Source organism: Danio rerio, chromosome 4 (assembly GCF_052040795.2).
Source record: "Danio rerio strain M-AB ecotype USA chromosome 4, GRCz13ab, whole genome shotgun sequence".
NCBI classification, from domain to species: domain Eukaryota; kingdom Metazoa; phylum Chordata; class Actinopteri; order Cypriniformes; family Danionidae; genus Danio; species Danio rerio.
The window spans coordinates 22,225,001-22,247,978 of NC_141024.2; the positions used below are offsets into that span (position 1 = coordinate 22,225,001).

At 34.8% G+C, this 22,978-nt stretch overlaps 1 protein-coding gene across 11 annotated transcripts in view; it reads left to right on the forward strand.

Annotated features, from left to right (window-relative positions):
* Positions 1 to 22,978, forward strand: part of myf6 (myogenic factor 6) — a 69,893-nt gene that overhangs the window by 9,666 nt on the left and 37,249 nt on the right. For all 11 annotated transcript variants that reach the window (XM_087246356.1, XM_087246358.1, XM_087246363.1 and 8 more), the window contains exon 3: positions 17,777 to 18,070. In XM_087246356.1, the coding sequence (XP_087102482.1) occupies positions 17,806 to 18,070 (265 nt within the window). In that variant the 5' untranslated portion in view covers positions 17,777 to 17,805. The remainder of the gene's footprint in view (positions 1 to 17,776; positions 18,071 to 22,978) is intronic.

Below are 22,978 nucleotides of genomic sequence, written 5' to 3' on the forward strand. Positions count from 1 at the left end.
ATGCTACCAAATTAGATTGATAAATACATAAAGCAAATTGTATTGTAACGATGTCATTTACCAATTTAGCAGACATTACAAACAATGTCAATATCAGATATTTATGGTGTAAACATGCATGTATACAAATGTTTGAAAAGTAAATAAACAGTTTTGAGTGTGATGGTACACACAATAAAAAAATGATTGAGAAGTTGTGAAAAGTTTGACAGATTAAATGAGAATCTACTCATCCATTGTGATTAACAAGCCATATGCAATTAGTTTTTGTGAAAACAAAAATTGTACTGTACTGCACACGTGCCAAAGCATTTGCAATTTGCTCAAATTAATAATAAATCCCTCTCTGAAGTGAACAATATGCTAATTGTTCAGAGATCTAAACTTATTGTTTTGTAAAAATAAAAATTTCAATCGAGAACTTAGCCAAAGCAATTGATAAAATTTGTAATAAATACCTCGGCCTAATTTTACTAGTGGATATTTTAGTTATATTATAAAGAGTTGTTTTTTGTATATATTATAAAGAGATGTTGTTTTTTGCCATGTCACAACATGGGACAAATTTAAAAGTATGTAAAGTCAGTAAAAAGTAAAAAAAAAAAAAAAAAAAATTGCTAATAAAATAAAAGTAAAATAATACTTTTATTTTTTTTATAAAAATATAAATACATTTTCTTGAACAACAGATAATAAAAAATACAAATAGCAAAAACTGAATGTAAATGTTGAGCATTTTGTGTAATTTATATTATTAGTCAAGAATAAAGCATTCATAGACAGTATAAAAGGCTGTTTACATTTGTAGTTCCTTTATCTTGGTTTATATAGTAATATCTTTTTCCTAAATTTTTTTTTTCTAAAAACATAGGAACTTGATACGTTTGGTTACTGAAAATCATGTTCTCTGGTTTAGCACTATACGCTCATTTTAAATTGGTAATTATAGAGAAAACTTGAATTAGTGGATGAACCCTATTCAACATGCACCTGTTAAGTTATTTTTTCTCAGAATTTTTAACAAATATGTTTTTTGTAACACTTTAAAATGAAGTTTATTTGTCCTTTGGTTTGACACCTTTATTCATTGAAAATGTTCAACAAGTCTGACAAATCATGGAGAAAAACAAAATCATATATAATAATCAGCACTGTATGAAGATAAGAGTCCAACAATGAAGATAAAACACTCTCAGGCTATTTGTATATTATAAATATAATATAAAAGTTGTTTTTCTTAATTTTTGCTATGTCAAACCAATAGACACATTAACAATGCAGTTCAGAAAATAAATAATAGCTAATAAAATAAAATATGTCTTATATTTGTCAAATATCAGACTTCAAACCAAATTGTTTGACAAAAAAGAAGCATTTTAACTGGCTTTTTGTCAACTACCCATACGCTGCTATAAAGCATATATCTGGTTTGCTCGTTATGGTGCTTGCCAATAACACCTCTTTTGATCAGTGAAGTGTACCATTGTAAAGTCTGGTTTGATCGTTCCTCTTGATTGCTTTAGTAGTTTAGTTCCTCTCAGAGATCTCTGAAACTCATGCAGAAAAGACACCATTTGTGTTCAAAACCCTTTTGTTTAGGTAATTCATTTTGCAGCATCTAAACCATAGGTCAAAACCTAGTTTATAATTGGACGATTATAGAGATCAAGAGATTTGGCTAACAGACTAGCTCAAGCATGAAATGTGATTTGGGCTATAAGTTACTTTAATAATATGGAGTAATAATGAACTACTATTTAAAGAATGGAAGTTAATGTGAGAAAGGTGCGGTTGGTGTAGTGAATCAATGCTGGAAGAATTGTGAGGTGAATTGTCAGGTGTTTTTTTGTTGATTCTGAATTGATTAGAGGAACTTCTAAATTAATGTTAATGAATGCTAATGGAATCCTTACTGGAAAAATCGAATGTGGCTTTTGTCTGGTTTAAAAATGTGTAAAAAAAAATTTCTTAAGATGCTCCAGCTCAGCCTAGGTGAGGTTTTGCCACTGAAAATCCTAAATTTGTTTTGGCAGTGAAAAAAAGTGTAAAAGCAACAGCATATAGCAACAGCATATATCAACATATAGGGAGGATTTTGCGAAACAGTATAAAAAATAGTATTGAATGATTAGTCTGATCCCTTACATAAATGTAAGTTTAATTTGTAAAGACACAAAGTAGAATTATTTTCAGTGTTTGAAAATATTTGTTATTATTTGATTTAAGAGTTTAAAGGTAGAAGATAAATTCCTCAATAGGAACATCATCAAAAATAAATAATAAATATATTGCTGTGCACAGTTTTGCTCCAACCCTAATCAAACACATTAGCTGACCCAACAAATCAAGGTGTTCAAGACTACAATGGATTATTAAGCTGCGCTCACACTTGACATTTCTCCCCATAGACTTCCATTTATACGCACACGAATGCGTCAGACCGGATACGCTAAGCTACTGCTACAGGTTTTGCCTTTTGCTGCGTTGGAAAGTTCAAGCTTGGTGAACTCTGACCTGCGAAATCGCATCACATGATTGCGTGAGACCAATCGAAGATCAAAACATGACCTCTCTGGACAAAAATTTTAAACATAAACCAATCGATCACTTTTTAAATGTCTAATCATCTTGTTTAATCCCGCCCCTTTTTCGCAGCGCTGTATAACAGAATTTTGCATGCTCAAACTCTAGGGTAATCGCAGCATGTGTGAGTTGGAGGTGGTTGTAGCTAAACTATGCAGAGCTGTGGCTCTCCAGGAATTTGAGATGGAGACCATTGCTCTAGAACCTTTCATCTGAAAAAGTGGACAAATAAGACTAATCTAAATGCCTGGTGTGAATGGAAATGTGTTTCCCTCATCAATAGATAACATAAATCTACATTTGAACCATCCCTAAAATAGTTCGTACCATTGTTAAAACATGATCGGGCCAGCAGTCTGTATATTACACAAACAGTCTGAAACCAGCAGATCTAGATACCAAACAAAACACTGAAAGTTTCATTGATAAATGAAATATAATTGAAATATATCAATTTAGTTCACTGAATCATACTTTGTTATAATTAGAATTAGTTACACATGGCTAAACGATGTAGAAATTGATCAATTTCTCTCCAGGATCCGGTTGAAAGCTTTGATTTGCACCTCTTAGATGTTTAGGATGCTGCCAGGTTTTCCATCATGTGTGCCAGTGGAACAATAGTGAATGCTGCAGTGATGATTGATTCATCTCTACTGGTTTGTTCCGCACAGAGCATTGTCTCTCACCAAGCTTTCTTTGTTTTTGCTGAAATCGAAAACAGCGTGAACGAAACATTGCCGAAGCGCACACATTAGCCTTCATGTATATGTAGTCAGAGAGTGAGATCAAGTTATTGACCCAGTGTGAGTTAGTCATGCTCACCGCGGCCAGCATTGACTCATTCTTTATGCATTTAGCTCAGACTTGAACTAAAGGGAAATTAGTCCCACTAAAAACCTTCTGTATTCAAACACAACGTTCCATAAAGCGTCTTTCTTCACATACAAGTTTATGATTGAAAAAGAAATGGCTGCAAAAACACCACATTATTAAAGCTAATCAGGGTTTTTTATGTTTCAGATAATATTTTTGACGAATGAAATGTCAAAGTATGCGGGGCAATCAAGTACAATGTCACAAATCAAGAGACATCACAGCATTTACATATTTTGCAAAAAATATATACAGATGAAAATGATGTAGTTGTTTTCTGTTTTTGTCTCTGTTGTATTTGAGTGAACGTGGCCTTGGAAAGTGCTGGATGCGGGTCAGGGCAGGTGAGATGTCAGGGGTTGAAAGGTGAAAGTTCAGCTCCTCTACAAAACCCATAACGACACCTGATCTTCAGCCTGAGTTCACAGGCCGTATGACTCTGTTCCCCTGTGACAGGACGATCTAAACACACACATGCATACACTCACACAGACATGTGTCAGTGAGGTCTAAACATACACACAGTGCTATACTGAACAAAATAAGAATAAAAAAGTAAATAATAAGCAGTCTTAAATTACTTAGCAAACTTAGCAAAGCATGGTGAGATATGAATATTTATTAGGCCTTGTCTCAATATTTACATTCGGTCATTACTGTTTTAATACATAAAGGTGTGTATATGCTTATTGTGGGAGAAGATACAAAGCAAAATTAATGTAGTAAAAACTGAACTTAATGTCATGTTTTAACACAATTTATTGGATGTTATGTGCAATTGCTTATAATATATGAATGAATGAATTCAAATATAAGTATCATAACTTTAAAAGTTTGATTACATGCAAGTAACTGAACTGAGAATTTCCTTAAGTACATTTTATGAATAGTATTTTGCTGACAAGTGTTTATGGAAAACTAAAATATACTTCTGGTTATTTTATATTTAAACTTGTAAATTGTGTATTTTAATACATCAAAAGAAGATCATATTAGCTAGTGAGCACAGTGACAAAATTCTCATTTTGAAGATATAAAACTGATAGAAACATGTAAAACTTGAAGTTAGTCAGTTCCGCCTAAATGGATCAACAGTTTTATTCACGTCAACTCACACTTCAATTTCTCATCAAATCATGACAAATTAAATGCTCTCTACTAGGGTTGCGCGCTTTACCGGTACAATGGTAGTATTGAGATACTATGGCTCCAAAATACTAGCGGTGCCACCAATGCAATTTCACAGCAATTCGTAACTTTTTGATTTTGTGGCTGATTCGTTTGAATTCGTACGGTCTAATGCGTACAATTTAGTACGATTTGCTCATCACCCAATGACAGTTTAGGTTAGGGGTGGGGTTGGGTGCCACGTCTCCTTTTTAAAATTGTACATTTTTGTATGACTGAATTCGTCGGAATTAGACACTAAACTGACAAAATGTAAAATACTTACGTTTTCTAGTGAGATCAGGCTGGTGCCACTGTAGTTTGTAAACGGTAGAATTGTTATTAATGGTTTATCTGCAATAGATAATGTTGCCTGTGGAAAAAGTCACTAAAATGCTCACACATTTGTGTAACAATAAACCATTTTATTGAATAGTGTGTGGAGCACTTTAAGGTTGCAAAACTGTAGAATTTTATGGTAGCCTATTGCACGTTTTCTAATGCTTCAGTTTAATCGCACATCTTAATCGGTTCATTTCTGTTCCTGTTAATATGATTTAGTAGCTACAGCAACCACGACAATCTCTTTAAAAGAACGACTCACAAACTGAAATTTTAAATTACTTTGGATTGTTATCTGGTAAAACCCAAAATAGCAACAGAAAACATTGAAACAATTTTTGACCGCTTCATATAGCCTAGTTTTGTTGGAAAAATTATCTTTTGTTACAAATGTCATTTGTATCTTTATTTTATTGTATTTTTGTATGTCAGTTATCTGCAAAATAAACAAATAGAATGAATAAGTTTCAGGTGAAGTAGGGTGCAAATAATACTTTTTGGTCTTAGAATTATGAATTACATTCAAGTGGGCCTATTATAACACAAAATATAGTTTTTTTAAAATCCATTTTCTTTTTAATTTAAGTTAAGAATTACAGTATCGCAATACTACTTAGTATTGTGATACTTAATCGTAAGATTAATTAATGCTATCACGACAGCCCTACTCTCTGCTATCTGACATGCCTTCATTTGCTTTTCATTTGATGCACTTGAGCTTAAACACTCTCACTGGTAGAGCTGTGACGAAACAAAAAACTGTTGGCTGATTTTTTAAAAGGGGAGGGGCTACACTATGTCCCACCCTCTCTTCGTGCTTCGGTTGACACTATGTCAAACATTAAATAAAAATGCGTATTTTAAAGCACTTCACGGGACCTTAGGCAATCACCTTGTGTTAATCCACATAGGAAACGATGAGTGATAAAAAACTTTTAACAAAAATCCTTTAATCCTCAAAAAAAATTTTAGGTAATCTGAAGTGACGCTATCAAAAGCAGTGCGGATCCAAATGCAGGGTTTATTAGCAGGATGGTCAGGCACACAGGGGCAAACAGATGTGCACAGGAAATCCAGAGTCATAGTCAAATAACAGGCAGATAGTTAGTACAGGCAGGCTGCAGACAACGTAAACAAACAAACAAGGCGAGGGTCATAAAGACAAGGCAAGGAAAACACGTCATAATGTTCACATTCAGTATAACAAGACTTAGCCATGATTTGTGTGTGTGCGCTGTATAAATAGTCCATGAGTCAGTCTGTGTGCAGCATTAGCTGTTTGAGTCTAATCAACAGAGATTTGGAGCAGGTGTGTGTGTTGCATGACTGGATCTTGTAGTCCATATAATGGCGGATTTGTAGTCCATTGTGTACTGCATGTTTACCAGCGATCTGCACAGGCTGGATCGCTGATAATCATAACAAAGTGGTTTTGGATTTATTCATTTATTTTGCTTAATGTGTATAATAGGAAATGGAAACACATTTGTATAATAAACTCTGACATAGTGGAAATTACACCCACATGACAGTCTCAGTTAGCTGCCTTGTTTACTGTGGGTTGCTAGGTTATCAGTACTGCAGTGAGCAACTCTAACAAACTGATGGAAACACGTCTAATTCACATTTAGTTTTTTTTTTCTTTCTTTTTTGTGTACTTTGAAGGCGATACAGTGGCTCAGTGGTTAGAGCTGTTGCCTTACAGCAAGAAGGTCGCTGGATCAAGCCCTGGCTGGGTCAGTTGGCGTTTCTTAGTGGAGTTTGTTCTCCCTGTGTTGGTGTAGGTTTCCTCTCGGTGCTCCGGTTTCCCCCACAGTCCAAAGACATGCAGTATAGGGGAATTGAATGAACTAAACTGGCTGTAGTGTATGAGAGCATGTGTAAAGGTGAGAGTGTATGGGTGCTTCCCAGTACTGGGTTGTGGCTGGAAGGGCTTCTACTGCGTGAAACATATGCTGGATAAGTTGGCAGTTTATTCCGCTGTGGCGATCCCTGATAAATAAAGGGACTAAGCCAAAGGCAAATGAATGAATGTGAACTTTGAAAAGGTTCACATTAGAATGGAAACCTGGCCATTAACATTTGTGACAAAGGTACTTTGGAAACAGTCATAAAACAGTCATGTACTCATTTTAAGCACGGCAAAATGGCTATATATTTATTATATTTATATTATAGTATATGGAAGATCTAAAGTACATTTAAACACTTCTATTTCACAAAGACACAGGTTAACATCAAAACCTACAAAATCAAAATGTGCTAGTAATAAAAAAAATTGTAAAATCAGTCTATATATGATACATTATCTAAAAGAAACTTGAATGAAATTCAATAAAAGGAAAGATTTGATGGGTTTTCAACCATGAAGGAATAAATAAAGTTGTTGAACAATGGCTTCAAAGGCAGACAAATATTTATAGCACATTCACACAAAAACATTTCGAGCTTTGTGTTAATGTCACTTCTTTGTGTGAATGTGCTAGAAATATGTTTCTACTTTTGGAGCGATAATGTGCCAACTTTGTTTGCTTTGTTTTCCATTTTCATAGAAGTAAATAAGTCTCCATATATGTATGTTTTTCTATATCACTAGCCTTCAGGATTATAATAGCACACAGGACCATTTTGGGGGGTTTCCAGTCACAAGTGGTCAGCTGAGACACATCACTGTTTACACCTGGTTGTAACAAGCGTCTCAGATATGTCTCCTGTGACCACTTGTGATCAGATTTCGTCAAGTGTAAGTTCTCTGATTTCATGGCTCCATTCATCATGTATAGATCACTCTATCACTGCATACAGCATCTTGAATGATCTGTGAAAACAACATAAGATCAGAAAACTGACATTTCCTGTGTATGTGTGTGTGTGTGTGTGTGTGTGTGTGTGTGTGTGTGTGTGTGTGTGTGTGTGTGTGTGTGTGTGTGTGTGTGTGTGTGTGTGTGTGTGTGTGTGTGTGTGTGTGTGTAAAAGTTCAGTCTCAATGTGTGGTCAAATCATGTTTTTCCAACACTGGATTTCTCATAGTGTTTTTCTTACAATTCAGAATCAGAATTAATGCATACAAACTCAGAATAATCAGAACTTGCTATTCAGATTTTTGTCCTTTCACTTGTCTATTTTTATTATTTTTGACGTCATTTATCAGAATTGTCACTATCTCTCATAATTAAAGTGTTATTTTACTATTTAAATTAAATTTCTCATAAATAAAGTGTAATTATTTCTTTATATCTCAAAGTTTTGACTTTCTCACATTTCTGACCAGTTGAGAATATTTTTTATTGCATTGTAACTATATCCTGCAATAGTGAAAGTATCAAATTTTATACACAGTATTTTATTGCAATTTTGGCTTTTTTTGCTCGCAATTTTGATTTTATTTTTCAGAAGGGCAGTTTTTTTTACTTTATTTTGTGCAATTGAAGAGTTTATTGGCTTTATTTGACAAAAACTATCAGACTGTCAACTTTAAAGAACTTAAAATTATGATACACTAACTTTTTTTTATTATCATTATTTTATTATAATGCTCAAACTACTTATTTAAAATCAACACAATGTTTGAGTTTTTTTTGGGACAACTTAATTGTTTTATGTTCAGTTCACCTAAATTCGTAAAAACATTTGTGTTCAATTAATCGGATTGTGTTGGGCTGTCTTTTAGAGTGTATGAATGTAATATGAAATGATGATGATAATATCAAGCCTTAAGTATTAAGTCTGATTTGGCAAAGCCGGGGCTTAAACCAGTGACTATCTTGCTGTGAGGCAACAGTGAACCACTGAACCATCATGCCATCCTTTATTTTCATTTAGTAGCAAATAAAGTTAACTACTTTGCTAGTTAACAGATGAGTAAATACTGCTATAAATGCGTTGTTTACTGTTTGTTCACATAAGTAAATTCATTAACTAACCTTTACTAGATTTCCTATTTTGTAAAAACATTTTGTACTAAACAAACTACTTAAAAAATATATATATATTTTTGGGACATTTTAATTCTTTGTGTGACGTCATTTACGTCCGCATTCTTTGAATTTTAAAGGTCCATACTGGCCCTATAACCCCATAAGTGGTTCTGTTCTCTCATCAGTTGGAATATAATAACTTTTGCATGGATTATGATAGAGACATTTTTCTTTTTGCTATGATTACTGACATCGGCAGGAACCACCAAAATTAATGACAGCAGCCTAGACCACACAGAACCTAAAACGTACACTTTCAAATTTTAGTTTAAAAAAAAAAGCGCCTATATTTATTATATACAGCGAACATATATGATTATTTTAATCACTTTCAACAGTGTTTTTAAAAAATTCAAAGAGTTTTCTTTAAAATGTTACCAAACTTTTGCATTTACACCTCTGCATGCGGATTTGGGTAGGCAAAATACAGGCGGAAACCCCAAAATAGCACTTGACTTTTAATAAACTTACTTTAAGTTAAATTAATTAAGTTGTGTTGAGAAAACATGGAACATGTGCAACCCTGCATTTGTTTACTTCTCTTTTCTAGCACACATTGTGTTTATACATCCATTGTAAATTTACACAACAATAACTTATATTTTTTAAGGAATTCAATAACAAAATGTTTGAAACCACTACAAATGTTACAGTGAAAGCTCCAAAACTGTGTTCTGCCAGCAGTGTGAGATGAGATATAAAGAAACCTGACCTATTCATGACTGAATAACTGACCATAACACACTCCTCTCTACCTGTGCCATGATATACAGGAAGAAAAGTGTGTGACTCGGGGGGGTGGGGGCGGGGGGGTTCAGAGGTGGTGTTAAAAATAATGACATATCCAGATCTGCTGGCAACACTCTGCCCTATAATTTTAATGGCTCTGTGCTGGTCATGTCATGAGCTGTGCATGAACCAATCCTTCGCTCTCGAGGGAGTAATTACAGCACACACAACCCTCACACACAGAACAATGTAGAGAGTCATCACACACTCACACAGCCAAGGTCAAAAACAAAACCTCACACACGCACACACACACACACGCACTTACATTCCTGCAGCAAGCGATGGGAGCGTGACAATCGGGAAACAACGGCTGTTAGTTACAGAAAATGAATTAGGACTTGGGCTGAGGAGCGGAGAGCAGGAAAGAGGGCTAGAGGAAGTACTGGGATTACTAGCTGGACTGCAGAGTGAGCCGAGGGCTGCGTTCACCCAGTAAACTGACCAAATTTATAAGACCTCTGGGACCGTGTTGATACCCATCCCTGCCCTGCACCTCTAGAACTGCTGATTTAAAAATAATCCTAAATCAGCGAGTGACAGGCATCAGAAATACCACGGCTAGGTCAGAAAACTCATGAAAACTACAATTCCAGATTACACCTGTGTTTTTGCAGATATCTTTTTTATATAACATGAATATACACTTACCGGCCACTTTATTAGGTACACCTGTTCAACCTTGAGTTGGATGGGCTACAACAACAGAAGACCACACCAGGTGCCACTCCTGTCAGCTAAGAACAAGAAACTAAAGCTGCATTTTGCACAGAATCACCAAAATATGTAGAATAGAAAATTGGAAAAACTTGCCTGGTCTGATGAGTCTCGATTTCTGCTGTGACATTCGTATGGTTCGAATGGATCCATCCTGCCTTGTATCAAAGGTTGAGGCTGCTGGTGGTGGTATAATGGTGTGGGGTATGTTTTCTTGGCACACTTTGGGCCCATTAGTACCAATTGAGCATCGTGTCAACGTCACAGCCTGCCTGAGTATTATGCTGACTATGTCCATCCCTTTATGACCACAGTGTACCCATCTTCTGATGGCTACTTCCAGCAGGATAACGTGTCAAAAGGCGTGAATCATCTCCGACTGGTTTCTTGAACATGACAATGAGTTAACTGTACTCAAATGGCCTCCAGTCACCAGAACTCAATCCAATAAAGCCACTTTGCGATGTGGTGGAATGGAAGATTCACAGCCGACAAATCTGCAGCAACTGCGTGATGCTATCACATCAACATGAACCAAAATCTCAGAGGAATATTTTCTAGTACCATGTCAAATTTAGGCAGTTCATTCCCCTGTGGTGACCCCAGATTAATAAAGGCACTAAGGCAAAAAGAAAATGAATGAATGTAAAATAAATGCCATGAAGGATTATGACAGATCTCAAGGCAAAAGGGGGTCCAATCCGGTACTAGTAAGGTGTACCTAATAAACTGGACACTGAATGTACATATTCTGTTATCTGTAACCATAAAAATGACACAGTGACCTAGCTACATGCAATGTGACATTGCAACGTGATAAAGCTGTCTTTTCCTTGTTAAAGTTTGCGTGAAATTAATATTGACCATGCTGATCTCAGTTTGACAGCCTCAGCCACAATACACTGTATTGCTGAGTCAGATATCACACAATCGATTTGGGTTGAGACAACATGAAGGAATTTAAGTGGATTGAACATGAAACAGTTAAGTTGTCCCCAAAAAAACTTAATAATTGTGTTGTTTCAGCTCATTTGATATAAGTATTATATAATTTTTTGAGTGTATTTTTAACCACCCTCCTTACCGTTTGCTATGAGGGAATGATGCGCAAAAGGAAACCCCTACTAAATAATTTCCTTTTCAGTTAAAATACATTAACATACTAAAAAATGATAATAAAATAATAAGTCTCTGCTACTTTTAGTTCACACAGACTTTAAATGGAGTTTTTAATCCTAACCACCCACGATGGTCACGATGGTGTGAAGTTTCCTTTTCTATGATGTCACAGCTTAAAGCAGTATGCCATACAGTACTATGACAATGATCACCTCAGATACTGATAATGTGCTTTATTTGATGCTAAATGTTACCAGTATAATACAATTTTACATGGCTTTTAATGCCATACTAAAACTGCTTACCTCCGATCTTGAAAATGAAATAACTAGCTAACATATAGTTAAAACATAAACGGTGCAAACCAGCATCATCAGTCACTTAGCATGTACAGTACATGCACCTAACAATAATGAGGTTTAATATTTAATATTAGATTATTAACCAGGCCATTCCATTGAGAGTTGAGTGAACTATTCTTCACTTCTAGGCTCTCGTTTTTAAAACTTTGCATAGAAACCTTCTTAAAAGTGAACGTACACTGAAAAAATTATTCAAAGATGATTCCTTGGATTTACTCAATTTTTGTTTTTACGTTAAGTGGTTGTAAACAATATATTTGGGCTGACTTTAAACAAACAAATTAAGTTGAACATTATTAAACTTAATTTGTTTGTTTAAATTCAACACACAAAAAATGTTTGCAACAGTTCTGCATGCAACACTATACGCCAGAATAAATTATAATTTATTTATTAATGATTATTGCTTATATGATGATTTGAAGTGGTTCAATTATGTCTGTATTTAACTTGCATTTCACTACTTCCATCTCACAGTGGCTAATTTATAGGAATTGGTATGATCTCACTTGTATGTTTTCTTATGATTTATTAATTTATTCAGTTCTTGTTTCAAATGAGCAATTTGCATCCCATAATTGGAATCATCTTTCTTTTTTGTATTTTTCTTGTGTAATTTGTATGTTTTCATAGGATCTGATTGCATTTTGCTTTTGTTTGCATTTTACATTGCACAGTTGATTTCATATGACCTTCATCTTATTCATTATGCATTCATGTTTTAATATGAACTCATTCATGCATTCATGTGCATCTGTACAAATACATTATACAATTTGATCTTAAAAAGGTTTTAATAAATGTTTGTTTTTTGGGTACATTTTGTTGTACGTTTCAGATACACATCCTTCTTCATCACATCTATGAGGACCACTGACCTAAACCCTTCTCTAAACCTAAACTGTTTTTAAAAGCAAGCATGAGAGAAAAGTGCACTGTGATAACTTAGCTTTACCTTGATTTTACATTGCCTTTATCTCTTTTGTGGAACCACGCTTCACTGGACATGCGATATAGGTGAATTCGGTAAGCCAAATTGTGCGTAGTGTTTGTGTGTAAATGAGTGTGTATGGATATTTTCCTGTCTTGGGTTGCAACTGAAAGGGCATCCGCTGGATAAGTTGGCATTTCATTCCGCTGTGGTGACCCCAGATTAATGAAGGGACTAAGCTAAAAAAAAATAATTAATGAATAAACATCAAGACAATAGTTATATTTTTATGCTTTCATCCAAATTAATTCCCACTCAAGAGATGCAAGCTATCAGTTTTCAAAAAGATTAATGTGTTTCTCTATTGCATTTCACAGTGTCTAATACATAGACATAATAAAATATCAGTCATAGAGTTTTGTATGATCTGCTTGAGTCGCATGGTGGCTAATTTGTAGGCATTTGTGTGATCTCATTCACAAGTTTTCACATGATCTGCTTGTGTTCCGCTGTGACTAATTTGAGGGAATCTATTTGATTTCATTTATACATTTGGATAGGTTGCTTGCATGACTAGGTGGCTACTTTGTATGATCTTATTTATATGTTTCATATGATCAACTTGGGCAGCATGGTGGTGCAGTGGGTAGCACAATAGCTTCACAGCAAGAAGTTTGCTGGTTCGAGCCCCGTTGGCATTTCTGTGGGTAGTTTGCACGTTCTCCCTGTGTTCACGTGGGTTTCCTTGGGGTGCTCCGGTTTCCCCCACAAGTCCAAAAACATGTGGTATTGGTGAATTGGTTGAGCGTAATTGTCCGTGGTGTATGTGTATGAATGAGTGTGTATGGATGTTTCCCATTGATGGGTTGCAGCTGGAGAGCATCCACTGCATAAAACATACAGTATGCTAGATAGGTTGGTGGATCATTCCGCTGTGGCTACCCCAGAATAATAAAGGGACTAAGCCGAAAAGAAAATGAATGAATATAATCAACTTGAGCTCCACTTACAGTTTGGCGTGATTTTTGCTTACTTAAAAAAGTAAAAATAACATGGTATGAACAAATGTTATTTTTCAACACGAATACATATACAGCATGACAACAATTCACACGTTTATCCATATCGACTACCATATACTTTTATATACATATAAATATAATTTTTATTAGTTGTCAAAAATGATACATAAATAGCTTAAGCTATAGCTGTCCCCCTTAAACTGCATGAGTGGGTGAATTTATTGATAAAATTCAATTTAATGATACTCAAGATTACACAGAATAAATGTGATACTACCACTTGAGTTGCTTTAAAATATGAATGAGTAACTGATGTTGTGAATATACTGAAAAACCAATAAAAACACTGTAATATACTATATTCATTATGATGTTAGTTTTTTCAAGGACAAGGAAATGTGTGGGTATTTAGATTATGTATGAACATAAATCAGCAGCACAGTGGCTGAGTGGTTAGCACTGTGGCCTCAGAGCAGAAAGGTTGCTGGTTCGAGTCCCGGCTGGACCAGTTGGCATTTCTGTTTGAGGATTGCATGGTTTCCTCTGAAACTGGCCTTTAATAGCCTTATGAATGGAAGAGTGTATAGGTGTTTCCCAGTACTGGCAACGCTGGAAGGACATGCGTAAAACATATGCTGGAATAGTTGGTGGTTCATTCCGCTGTGGCGACCCCTGATTAATAAATGGACTAAGCTAAAGGAGAATAAGTGAATGAATGAACATAAATCTAAAATAACCCCAAATTATATTGGAGTATTTAACTATATATCTGAAGCATGAATGCTATTTAAAATAAGTCATGATACAGTAGCTTATGAAACACTCAATCAAGTTTTCTACTATGAAAAACATTTTTTTTATCCATAAAAACATGTTTTTTTACCACAGGTTCTGAGAGGTAGAGCATGACAGTATCGTTTACTCAATCCTTGTCCACTGAAATTACGTACTGTACAACATGACTAAAATGAATCTGACATTTAATTGGAATATGTCACTTTATATCTGAGGTTATTTTAAATAAGCCATAATAGCAAATGACATACTCAACCTCCAAGTCTTCCAGTGTGCCAGAAAAACTTCTCATTCTCATAATTTTCCACTTTATGTTTATGTTTATGTGAAAGGTAGAGCGTAGAAATTAAGGAATTATTGATGATGGGTCAATGGTGGCTCAGTGGTTAGCACTGTCGCCTCACAGCAAGAAGGTTGCTGGTTTGAGTCCCGGCTGTGCCAGTTGGCATTTCTGTGTGGACTGGCCATTATACCTTGAGTGTGCGCGTTATTTTCTTATAGTCAGTTATTCTGTTTATGGTTACTACACCTATAAAGACACTGTTCAGATATTGTATTTTAAGACATTTGTGAAGTTTTTGTACACAAAAAGCTCCTGTTTGTAGAGCTAGTTTCTTACGCATTTCATCCAAAGACTTCTGATTTGTTTTAATTACATTTTTGACCCTTGTAAGTAGGGGTGCGCACCCCCTTACACTGATGGTTCAGGAGGAAAACATATACTAATAACTTAATGTGCTTACACTATGAATACAGCAACTTATCAGCCATTCACAAAGAAAGCATCCTAGCATCTGAAAACGTGATATTGAACAGAAATTGTTCCGCTATGCTGCCATTGTCATGCCAACTTGGAACACAGAAGCTGGTAGTTAGATCAGATATGGTTGTTGCCAGAAGTTAACAAAAATTTGGTTAATATTATTTTTTACTATTAATTGTATTTCATTAACGTCTACCCCTATCCCATCGCTAAACCCAACTATCACAGTATTGTAAAAACAGTAGTTGTACCTAGTATTATTTATTTTATCTATTAAATTACCCAATAAATTGTATTTTTTAGTTAATGAGCGGCACTCATGTGCAAGGTGCTGCAGGAGACACGAATGCTTACACATAACTGTCAACTGCCTTTACATAGAAAATCAAGTGAATCTTTTCCTTTACACACACGCTTAAGATTGAACAGTTATTGTCCCCTACACCCGCTGTTATGAATGGACCTTCAATCAGTGCTAGCATTTTCCTAAGAGAGATTTCAGTTTAGAAGCTTACTGAATTTATAAGAGTTGGGCTCGATCTTTGAAAGTTTAATAAGCAGTAATTATAAAGTTTTTTTTATCTTTCGATATTGTGTTTATTTTGTATTTTTGCATCACAATTAGTTCAATTCTGTATCTGATTGTTATAAAACCCTTCTGCCTGTTCAAAATAAACAGAAAAAGCAAGCACTGGGGATTTCAAATCTGAGGCAGCCTATGTTCCGAACCATGTTTTCACCATTACTCCACTAGTTGTAAGGCATCGTCACACAGCAAAGGCAGCACAGAAACCAAACCTGCGGCATAAATATTCAAAAAATTGTATTTACACAAACTGCTACATGAAACATTTAATGTGACATGGCATCTTTACACTGAATTCCAGCTTAATTTAGCTGTGTGAAGATGCATGTAGCCTGTAAAATAACTAAGTGGATATTGAACTGTAATGTGGTCAAAACCACATTGGAACTACTTCATCTGTGCGTTTGTCTGAAAATTACTGCACACCTTACAATGTTCGTCAGCCAATCAAAATCAAGCATTCAACAGTCAAGTAGTATACTATAGGGCTGAGCAATTTGGGGTAAATATCTAATTGCAATTTTTTGAACAGATATTTGATTTGATTTGGGATTTAATTTTGCAGTGAGTGTTAGTTTAAAAAAGCAAGAGAAAAGATATTAACTAACTCCAACTTCTTTTTGTTTATAAATATTCAGAAATTAAACACTTTTTTTTTTCTCTAGAGCAAACAGTAGCCAATTATGGCTTTAGTTATTTAGTAATTTATTTTGTTTAGTTATCTCCTGGTGCCTTCATGATGTTTTTTCATATGGTGTAACAGATGAAAACAACTCTGAAATTGTACTTTGCTGTTACTGGCTATTAGATTGAATGTCACTGGCAATACTTTTAGTTGACTTTTTAGCAAGATGCTCCTTATATAGTCACCTGTGGTGCTTTTTTAGTTGCTGGTTGTTGTAGTTCCTCATTCTGTGGCAACAATTCTGCGACAGCTCTTACAAATGACCTGTTTTTGTTCGGTGTCTGTGACTTTGAAACCAAAATATTCCCATATAACCGACGTGCTATTTTTCTTCATCTATTAATGCTTCTGAAGTGGCAGAAGCCATCATCCCACTTATTCGTGCTTTTCTATGTGTTTGTTTTATTGTGGGCTTTCTCGTTCGGTTGTGGAATTCTTATTGGGCAAAACTAAACCGTGCTCACTCAATTGGCTAGGAAGACTGTCACATACAGCTGGTGCTCACTTATTTGCTCTGGGTGGGGGAAATCATATAATACATATATATTTCAAATCGCAATTGCAATTCAATTTCGATTAATCACACAGCCCTAGTATACTACGAATCATAGGTCTCAAACTCGATTCCTGGAGGGCCACAGCTCTGCACAGTTTTGCTCCAATCCTAATCAAACACATCTCATCCAATTAATCAAGGTGTTCAAGACTACTATGCCGAGCTGCGGCCCTCCAGGAATTGAGTTTGTGACCATTGCTATGAATGAATCCTTAAAATGTAGGCTTAAAAGCTTTGGTTTTTACAAGGACAAGTGTTTTGTTAACACATTCAAATTAATATACTGTATAAAATACAGTATCTGCGTTAGATTTGTCCTTCCTTGACTACTAATATTATATGTAAGATGTAAAACTGACTAAAATGAATTAAACATTTTACTAAAAGATGTCTAACGTACTCATGCTATTTAAAATAAGCCATAATAGCATATGACACACTCAACCTCCCAGTGTTTCAGTGTGCCAGAACAGCTTCTCATCCTCATATTTTTCCACCGCATGCAGGTTCAGTGAGCTGCTACCGTTATGGCCTGATGTATTGGTTTGAATGGCTGGAGCTCATGCAGATCCGGATGTGCTTCTGGTCGGCTCTGATCTCCACTGCTCCCGCTAGGCCTCTTTTACAGCAACAGGAAATGCTGCCTGCTATGGGGTCACGACCCACTCATTTTGACATATGCGTCAAGTGCAGCCCACCCGACCGGCATACGAGGTTTCCGGTTCGTGCAAGGTGTGGACTGATAGTTTGGGAAGGAAACGGAGGGCAGACGGAGCTGAGACAGCGAGGCAGAATAGGAGGTGAGCGAACACATCTGTCTGACATCAGCTATGCAACATCATCGCGCACACACACACACACACACACACACACACACACACACACTCACACACACACACTTCACCTAGCAGAGCCCCAGCTGGATTTAATACAGTCGCTCCATAGAGAGAATACTGCAAGATGCTCCACACACATTCACAAATTCAGCAGGGAGAAAACCTGGGTCTGCTTAAATAAGACTCTACATTATAAGGAATAGGAGCAAAAATATGAGCGAGCTGTGGAGTTTTTATTAGTTTTGAGTAAAAAAAAAAGATTGTGCATCATATATTTTTAACATGATTTACTGGAGACAGCCAATAAAATGTCAAGAAGTGAATAATGGCGAGGATTTCAACTGTAAAAATGCTACAGTAAAAATCTCTAGCTTTTAACAATAAGTTCTCAATGTATGCAGTGAATAACCGTAAATTGACTTTCCCAGTAATTTTTTTATTTTCATGATATTGGAAAAAATCAAACATTTATTCTGCGATATACATTGTGACATTAATACAATTTCACCAGATGACTTGAACATCTGTAGGTGGAAAGAATTTATCATTTTAGATTGATTGGGATGATTTTGTGTGGAAGTCAGTGGCGGATTTAGGCATGTGCAATATGGGCGATCGCCCAGGACAGCATCTTGCTGGGTTAGGCACTGGAAGACGGTGCAAAAAAAACCCGCCCTCTAGTAAAAGCATTAAGATACGATTTGCTTTTTGCAAGTGTATTAATTTAGAGTGGCAATTCCAGAATAAAGATGTTAGGGGCCATTTACATTTGGCGTCTTTTGCACGCGTAAGTTTGTTATTCTGTGTGGGCAGCCGAAACGATGGTAAAAAGCAAACTGACGCATGCGTGCAGAAAACCATTCCTGTGCGCCTCACAAGCACTTCTGTGTGAATCCCGGTTGTTTGCATGCATGCCGATACGCGCCACTCATGCGCCCTGAACCCGGAGTAAAAGCCTTTTGTGCAGAGGTGTCGGTACGCAGCGACTTTTGCACATCGATAAAGTGCAAATGCATAAGTGAAGTTTCATAAACTAATTTCGAGAGGAGCATGTGATATGATCGACTTCAGCTGATCCTCATCGCTTATCATTAGCTAGCCTATCAGATTATTTTAGCTGATCCTCATCGCTAATCATTAGCTAGCCTATCAGATCATTTCAAATATCCTGCCTAAACTTCCTACCTTATCTTCATTTTCAGACCATCTCCGGCTTCTCTCCACAGTCAAAAAACATGTACATAAGTGAATTGTAATACAGTCACAAGCACTTAACGCATACATGCCTAACCTATCAGAACCACCTATTAGCCAGAGCACAGGGGCACTCGAGAAATACCTGATCTTGTGTCCCTCATAATAGTGTGCTCATTGACCAGGCGGGAACTTTGGGCTCATCTATCTCCGAGCTCAGGGTTCTCTCCCGGGACAGCATGCCAAACCTGCTATCATAGTTGAGCATTATCTAAGTGCGAACTCTTGAAAATCTAATAAACATTCTACAAGCATATGTAAATACAATAAAGAGTCTAACAATGTTCAGGTCAAACAATTGAATAATTAAAAATAATAAAAAAAAATCATTATTAAAATCATTATTAATTATTATTATCGACTTGTGAATGGTCACATTGCGTTATCAATGCTGAAACGATATAGTGTGCAGCTCTGTTACAAACAGTACAATTTCTTATGCCTGAATGCTTTTAAAATCATTGTTCAGTCACAGGTTCCAAAAACACATGAAGATGATAACTTATAATGCAAACTCAACATTGTTGATCCTGCAGTGTGACTGCTGCAATTGATAACATAGCGATATCAATGCAGAAACAAAATACAGTATTATGCAGCCCTACCCACAAGCGTATGGCATATTTCATTTTTCTATGTACAGTATATACAATTACTTTTGTAGATTCAATTTGATTTAGACATCAACAATTTCTCAGTGAATATGGACAACATATGTTGATATAATGATTCATTCATTGTTTCAAACTACTTATTTAAAGTGTGCTAAATCAACACAATCCTTGAGGTTTTTTTTTTTGACAACTTAATTGTTTTATGTTTGTAAACAATTAAGTGAACTTAACTGATTTGTTTTGGGACAACATGAAAGAATAGTGAACCCTTCATTTTTTACACTGTACATTTATTCAAATGAGGTACTGCAAAACATATTACAACCTACAAAAAATCAACTAAATGTAATATATTTTATACATTCAGCCCAAATAAATTTACCTTAAATTTACCTTACCACATACCTTAAAATTTTTTAAACCACATTAATACTTTTTAGTTTACTTAACAAATAATTGAATACTAATAAACTATAACTAACAAAAATTAATAAAAAAACATCAATAAATGAATGAAGAGATGAAAGGAAGTGATTATACATTTATACTATGTAAATAAGAATAAACTTAAGAATATTTAATATTAATAATAATTCAGAGTACTGAGTACTTAGAGACACGTTAAACTAAGTTATTGAGCTAATTATTACAGTGTAAATTAGCAGTTTTCTGTATTTTGTAATTGGTGTTTTAATTTTTCCCTATTTAATTATACTTTTGAATCGCATTATCAGACCTTGATCTTTTTTCCAACTGCTTTTACCCTAAAAAAGTTGGAAAAAGTGACTTTTTGTTAGTTTGTAGTGTATTGTCTGGGATGTTGCTGTATATTATAAAATCCTTGTAATAAGCTGCCAGTACATTTTCTGTTTTTTTACAGACTTATTTTCAACCATTATTTTTTATACATTATCTTATTTTAAACTATTAATATGTCAAAAAAAGTCACTTTGTTAAACTGTAGAGCTGAATTGTCAGCCTAAAAAGTCGACAGAACAAAGATCAACATCCCATAATGCAACTAACAACCGTTAATAAATAGAAAACACAAAACAAATACTGTTAAATAACAGATTTTATTTTTACAGTGTAGCATGTTATTTTGCAATCCAGTTTTACACACACACTGTAACAAACATCTTTTAATATACTGTTTCCTGTCCATTTTTTTTGTTGTTGTTTACTACAACATATTGTTTAGGAAATAACATACATATGAATACATATGTAAAATAAAAGAATACATACTAGCTGGTCTCAATTTAGAGGACCAGCCCACACAATTGATCATTTCAAACTTATAAAAAGGTTTAAAAAAAAAGGTCATAGCAGAGATACCATAACTGAAGGTTTAAATTGTTAAAAAAAACTGATATTTTAAAATATGTACATACTGTAAAATAGTGCAACCACAAAATCATTACATTTTTTGAGCTTATGCTATAACCGACCAATACGACTCAAGTTTTTTTTTTCCAGAGCACCATTTACTGTAAGTGCTGTAAGAGATTAAAGAGCCAAATAATTAATATTCTCTAACTCTCCATCGTGTAATTCATAGATTAATAATAGATTGAATGAGTTTTAGAATTAATATTTTTCTGAGTGATGCTTAGTCCTTTATTGGAGCCAGCTGAAGTGTGTCTGTGTAAATGGCCAACGCTTTGCTCTTTTACCAACGAGCCAGGGTTTCCATAGCTGGATTTATGCTTTGCCAGTACTGGTTTTTGTCCCTCTGCCAGCTGTTTTCTCTTTCTGAGGTAAATCCCAATAAATCAAAGACAGCTAATCTGCTGAGAAAAATGTGCCCCTGCCCGTCGAAGGGCCAACTTTTCCTCCATTGGTTACAGGACATGAATCACAGGAAAGATCAACACTTTTTAATGGCAGACGGGCAGTTCTGCCATTTTTAAATGCTGACACAACCTCTTCAGCTTTGTTTTAAAGCCAGTGAAGGCTGTATATTATGTGTTTGTTCGAGCAGATGTTGTTAGTGCATTCATTTTGGAGCATTTTTTGGTTTAAATGAGTTTCACAATTAAGAATTCAGTTATTAGTTTGATGGTAAGATTTTAAAATGTACAAACAAATTAACTTAACAAACAAGACATTTTATTTTCATAAAAAAATAAAGCATAGTTTAATTAATCTTTTAATTTATTCTTTATTTTATGACAATTTTACACACTCGGACTATTTTTTGTATACCCATCTGTGAAAAATTAAAACATAATTGTTGTCATTTGATTGTCAAATGATTAAAAAGTAAATATGAAAGTATTATTTATTTATTTATTATTATTATTGTTATTACATTTTAAAAATCAACATTTGAGTACTAAATTTAATATATACTTGTAATTAAAAATGTATGAAAACAATTATAATTAACCACATGTAATGATTTAATCTTTATATATCATAATTTATAATATTACTTATATTAATTTTGGTGTGTCATTTGACAAATCAAGATTTCGTGTCAAATGGGACTCTCTCTCGGCTCATTTAAAGGTCATCCTGCTCGTCTGTAAGTGGTAAAGTGATCTGATCATTGTGTCATTTGTCATGAAACCCAAGTCCTTCAGCCATAATAATGAGTTCATTTAGGCGTAAGACAGACTGACCTGCAAAGTACAGATTATTATTTATTCCTAATAAACTGCCATGCTGGACCATTCATCTCTAAAATTGAGACATTCTCAGAGTTTATGGGTGCATGACCTGTGCATTTTCGCATTGTTAGAGCTTGCTTTCATCAGGGACAGCCAGTATTTCAGATACATTTATTTAAGCTATGTATTTGAACTACAATTTTTATGAAAAAATCTGAAAAATAAAATGTAATTAATAAAACAAAAGTCATCTTTTAGTTATTATATTTATAAAAGACAAATGCACATTAGAGGGATCCTCTGTCTTTTCAAGAAAGCAGAGACAACAGAAGTTCACAGTTTATTGACTTTTTGACTGTAATTGGTTTATTGCATATACAGTTGAAGTC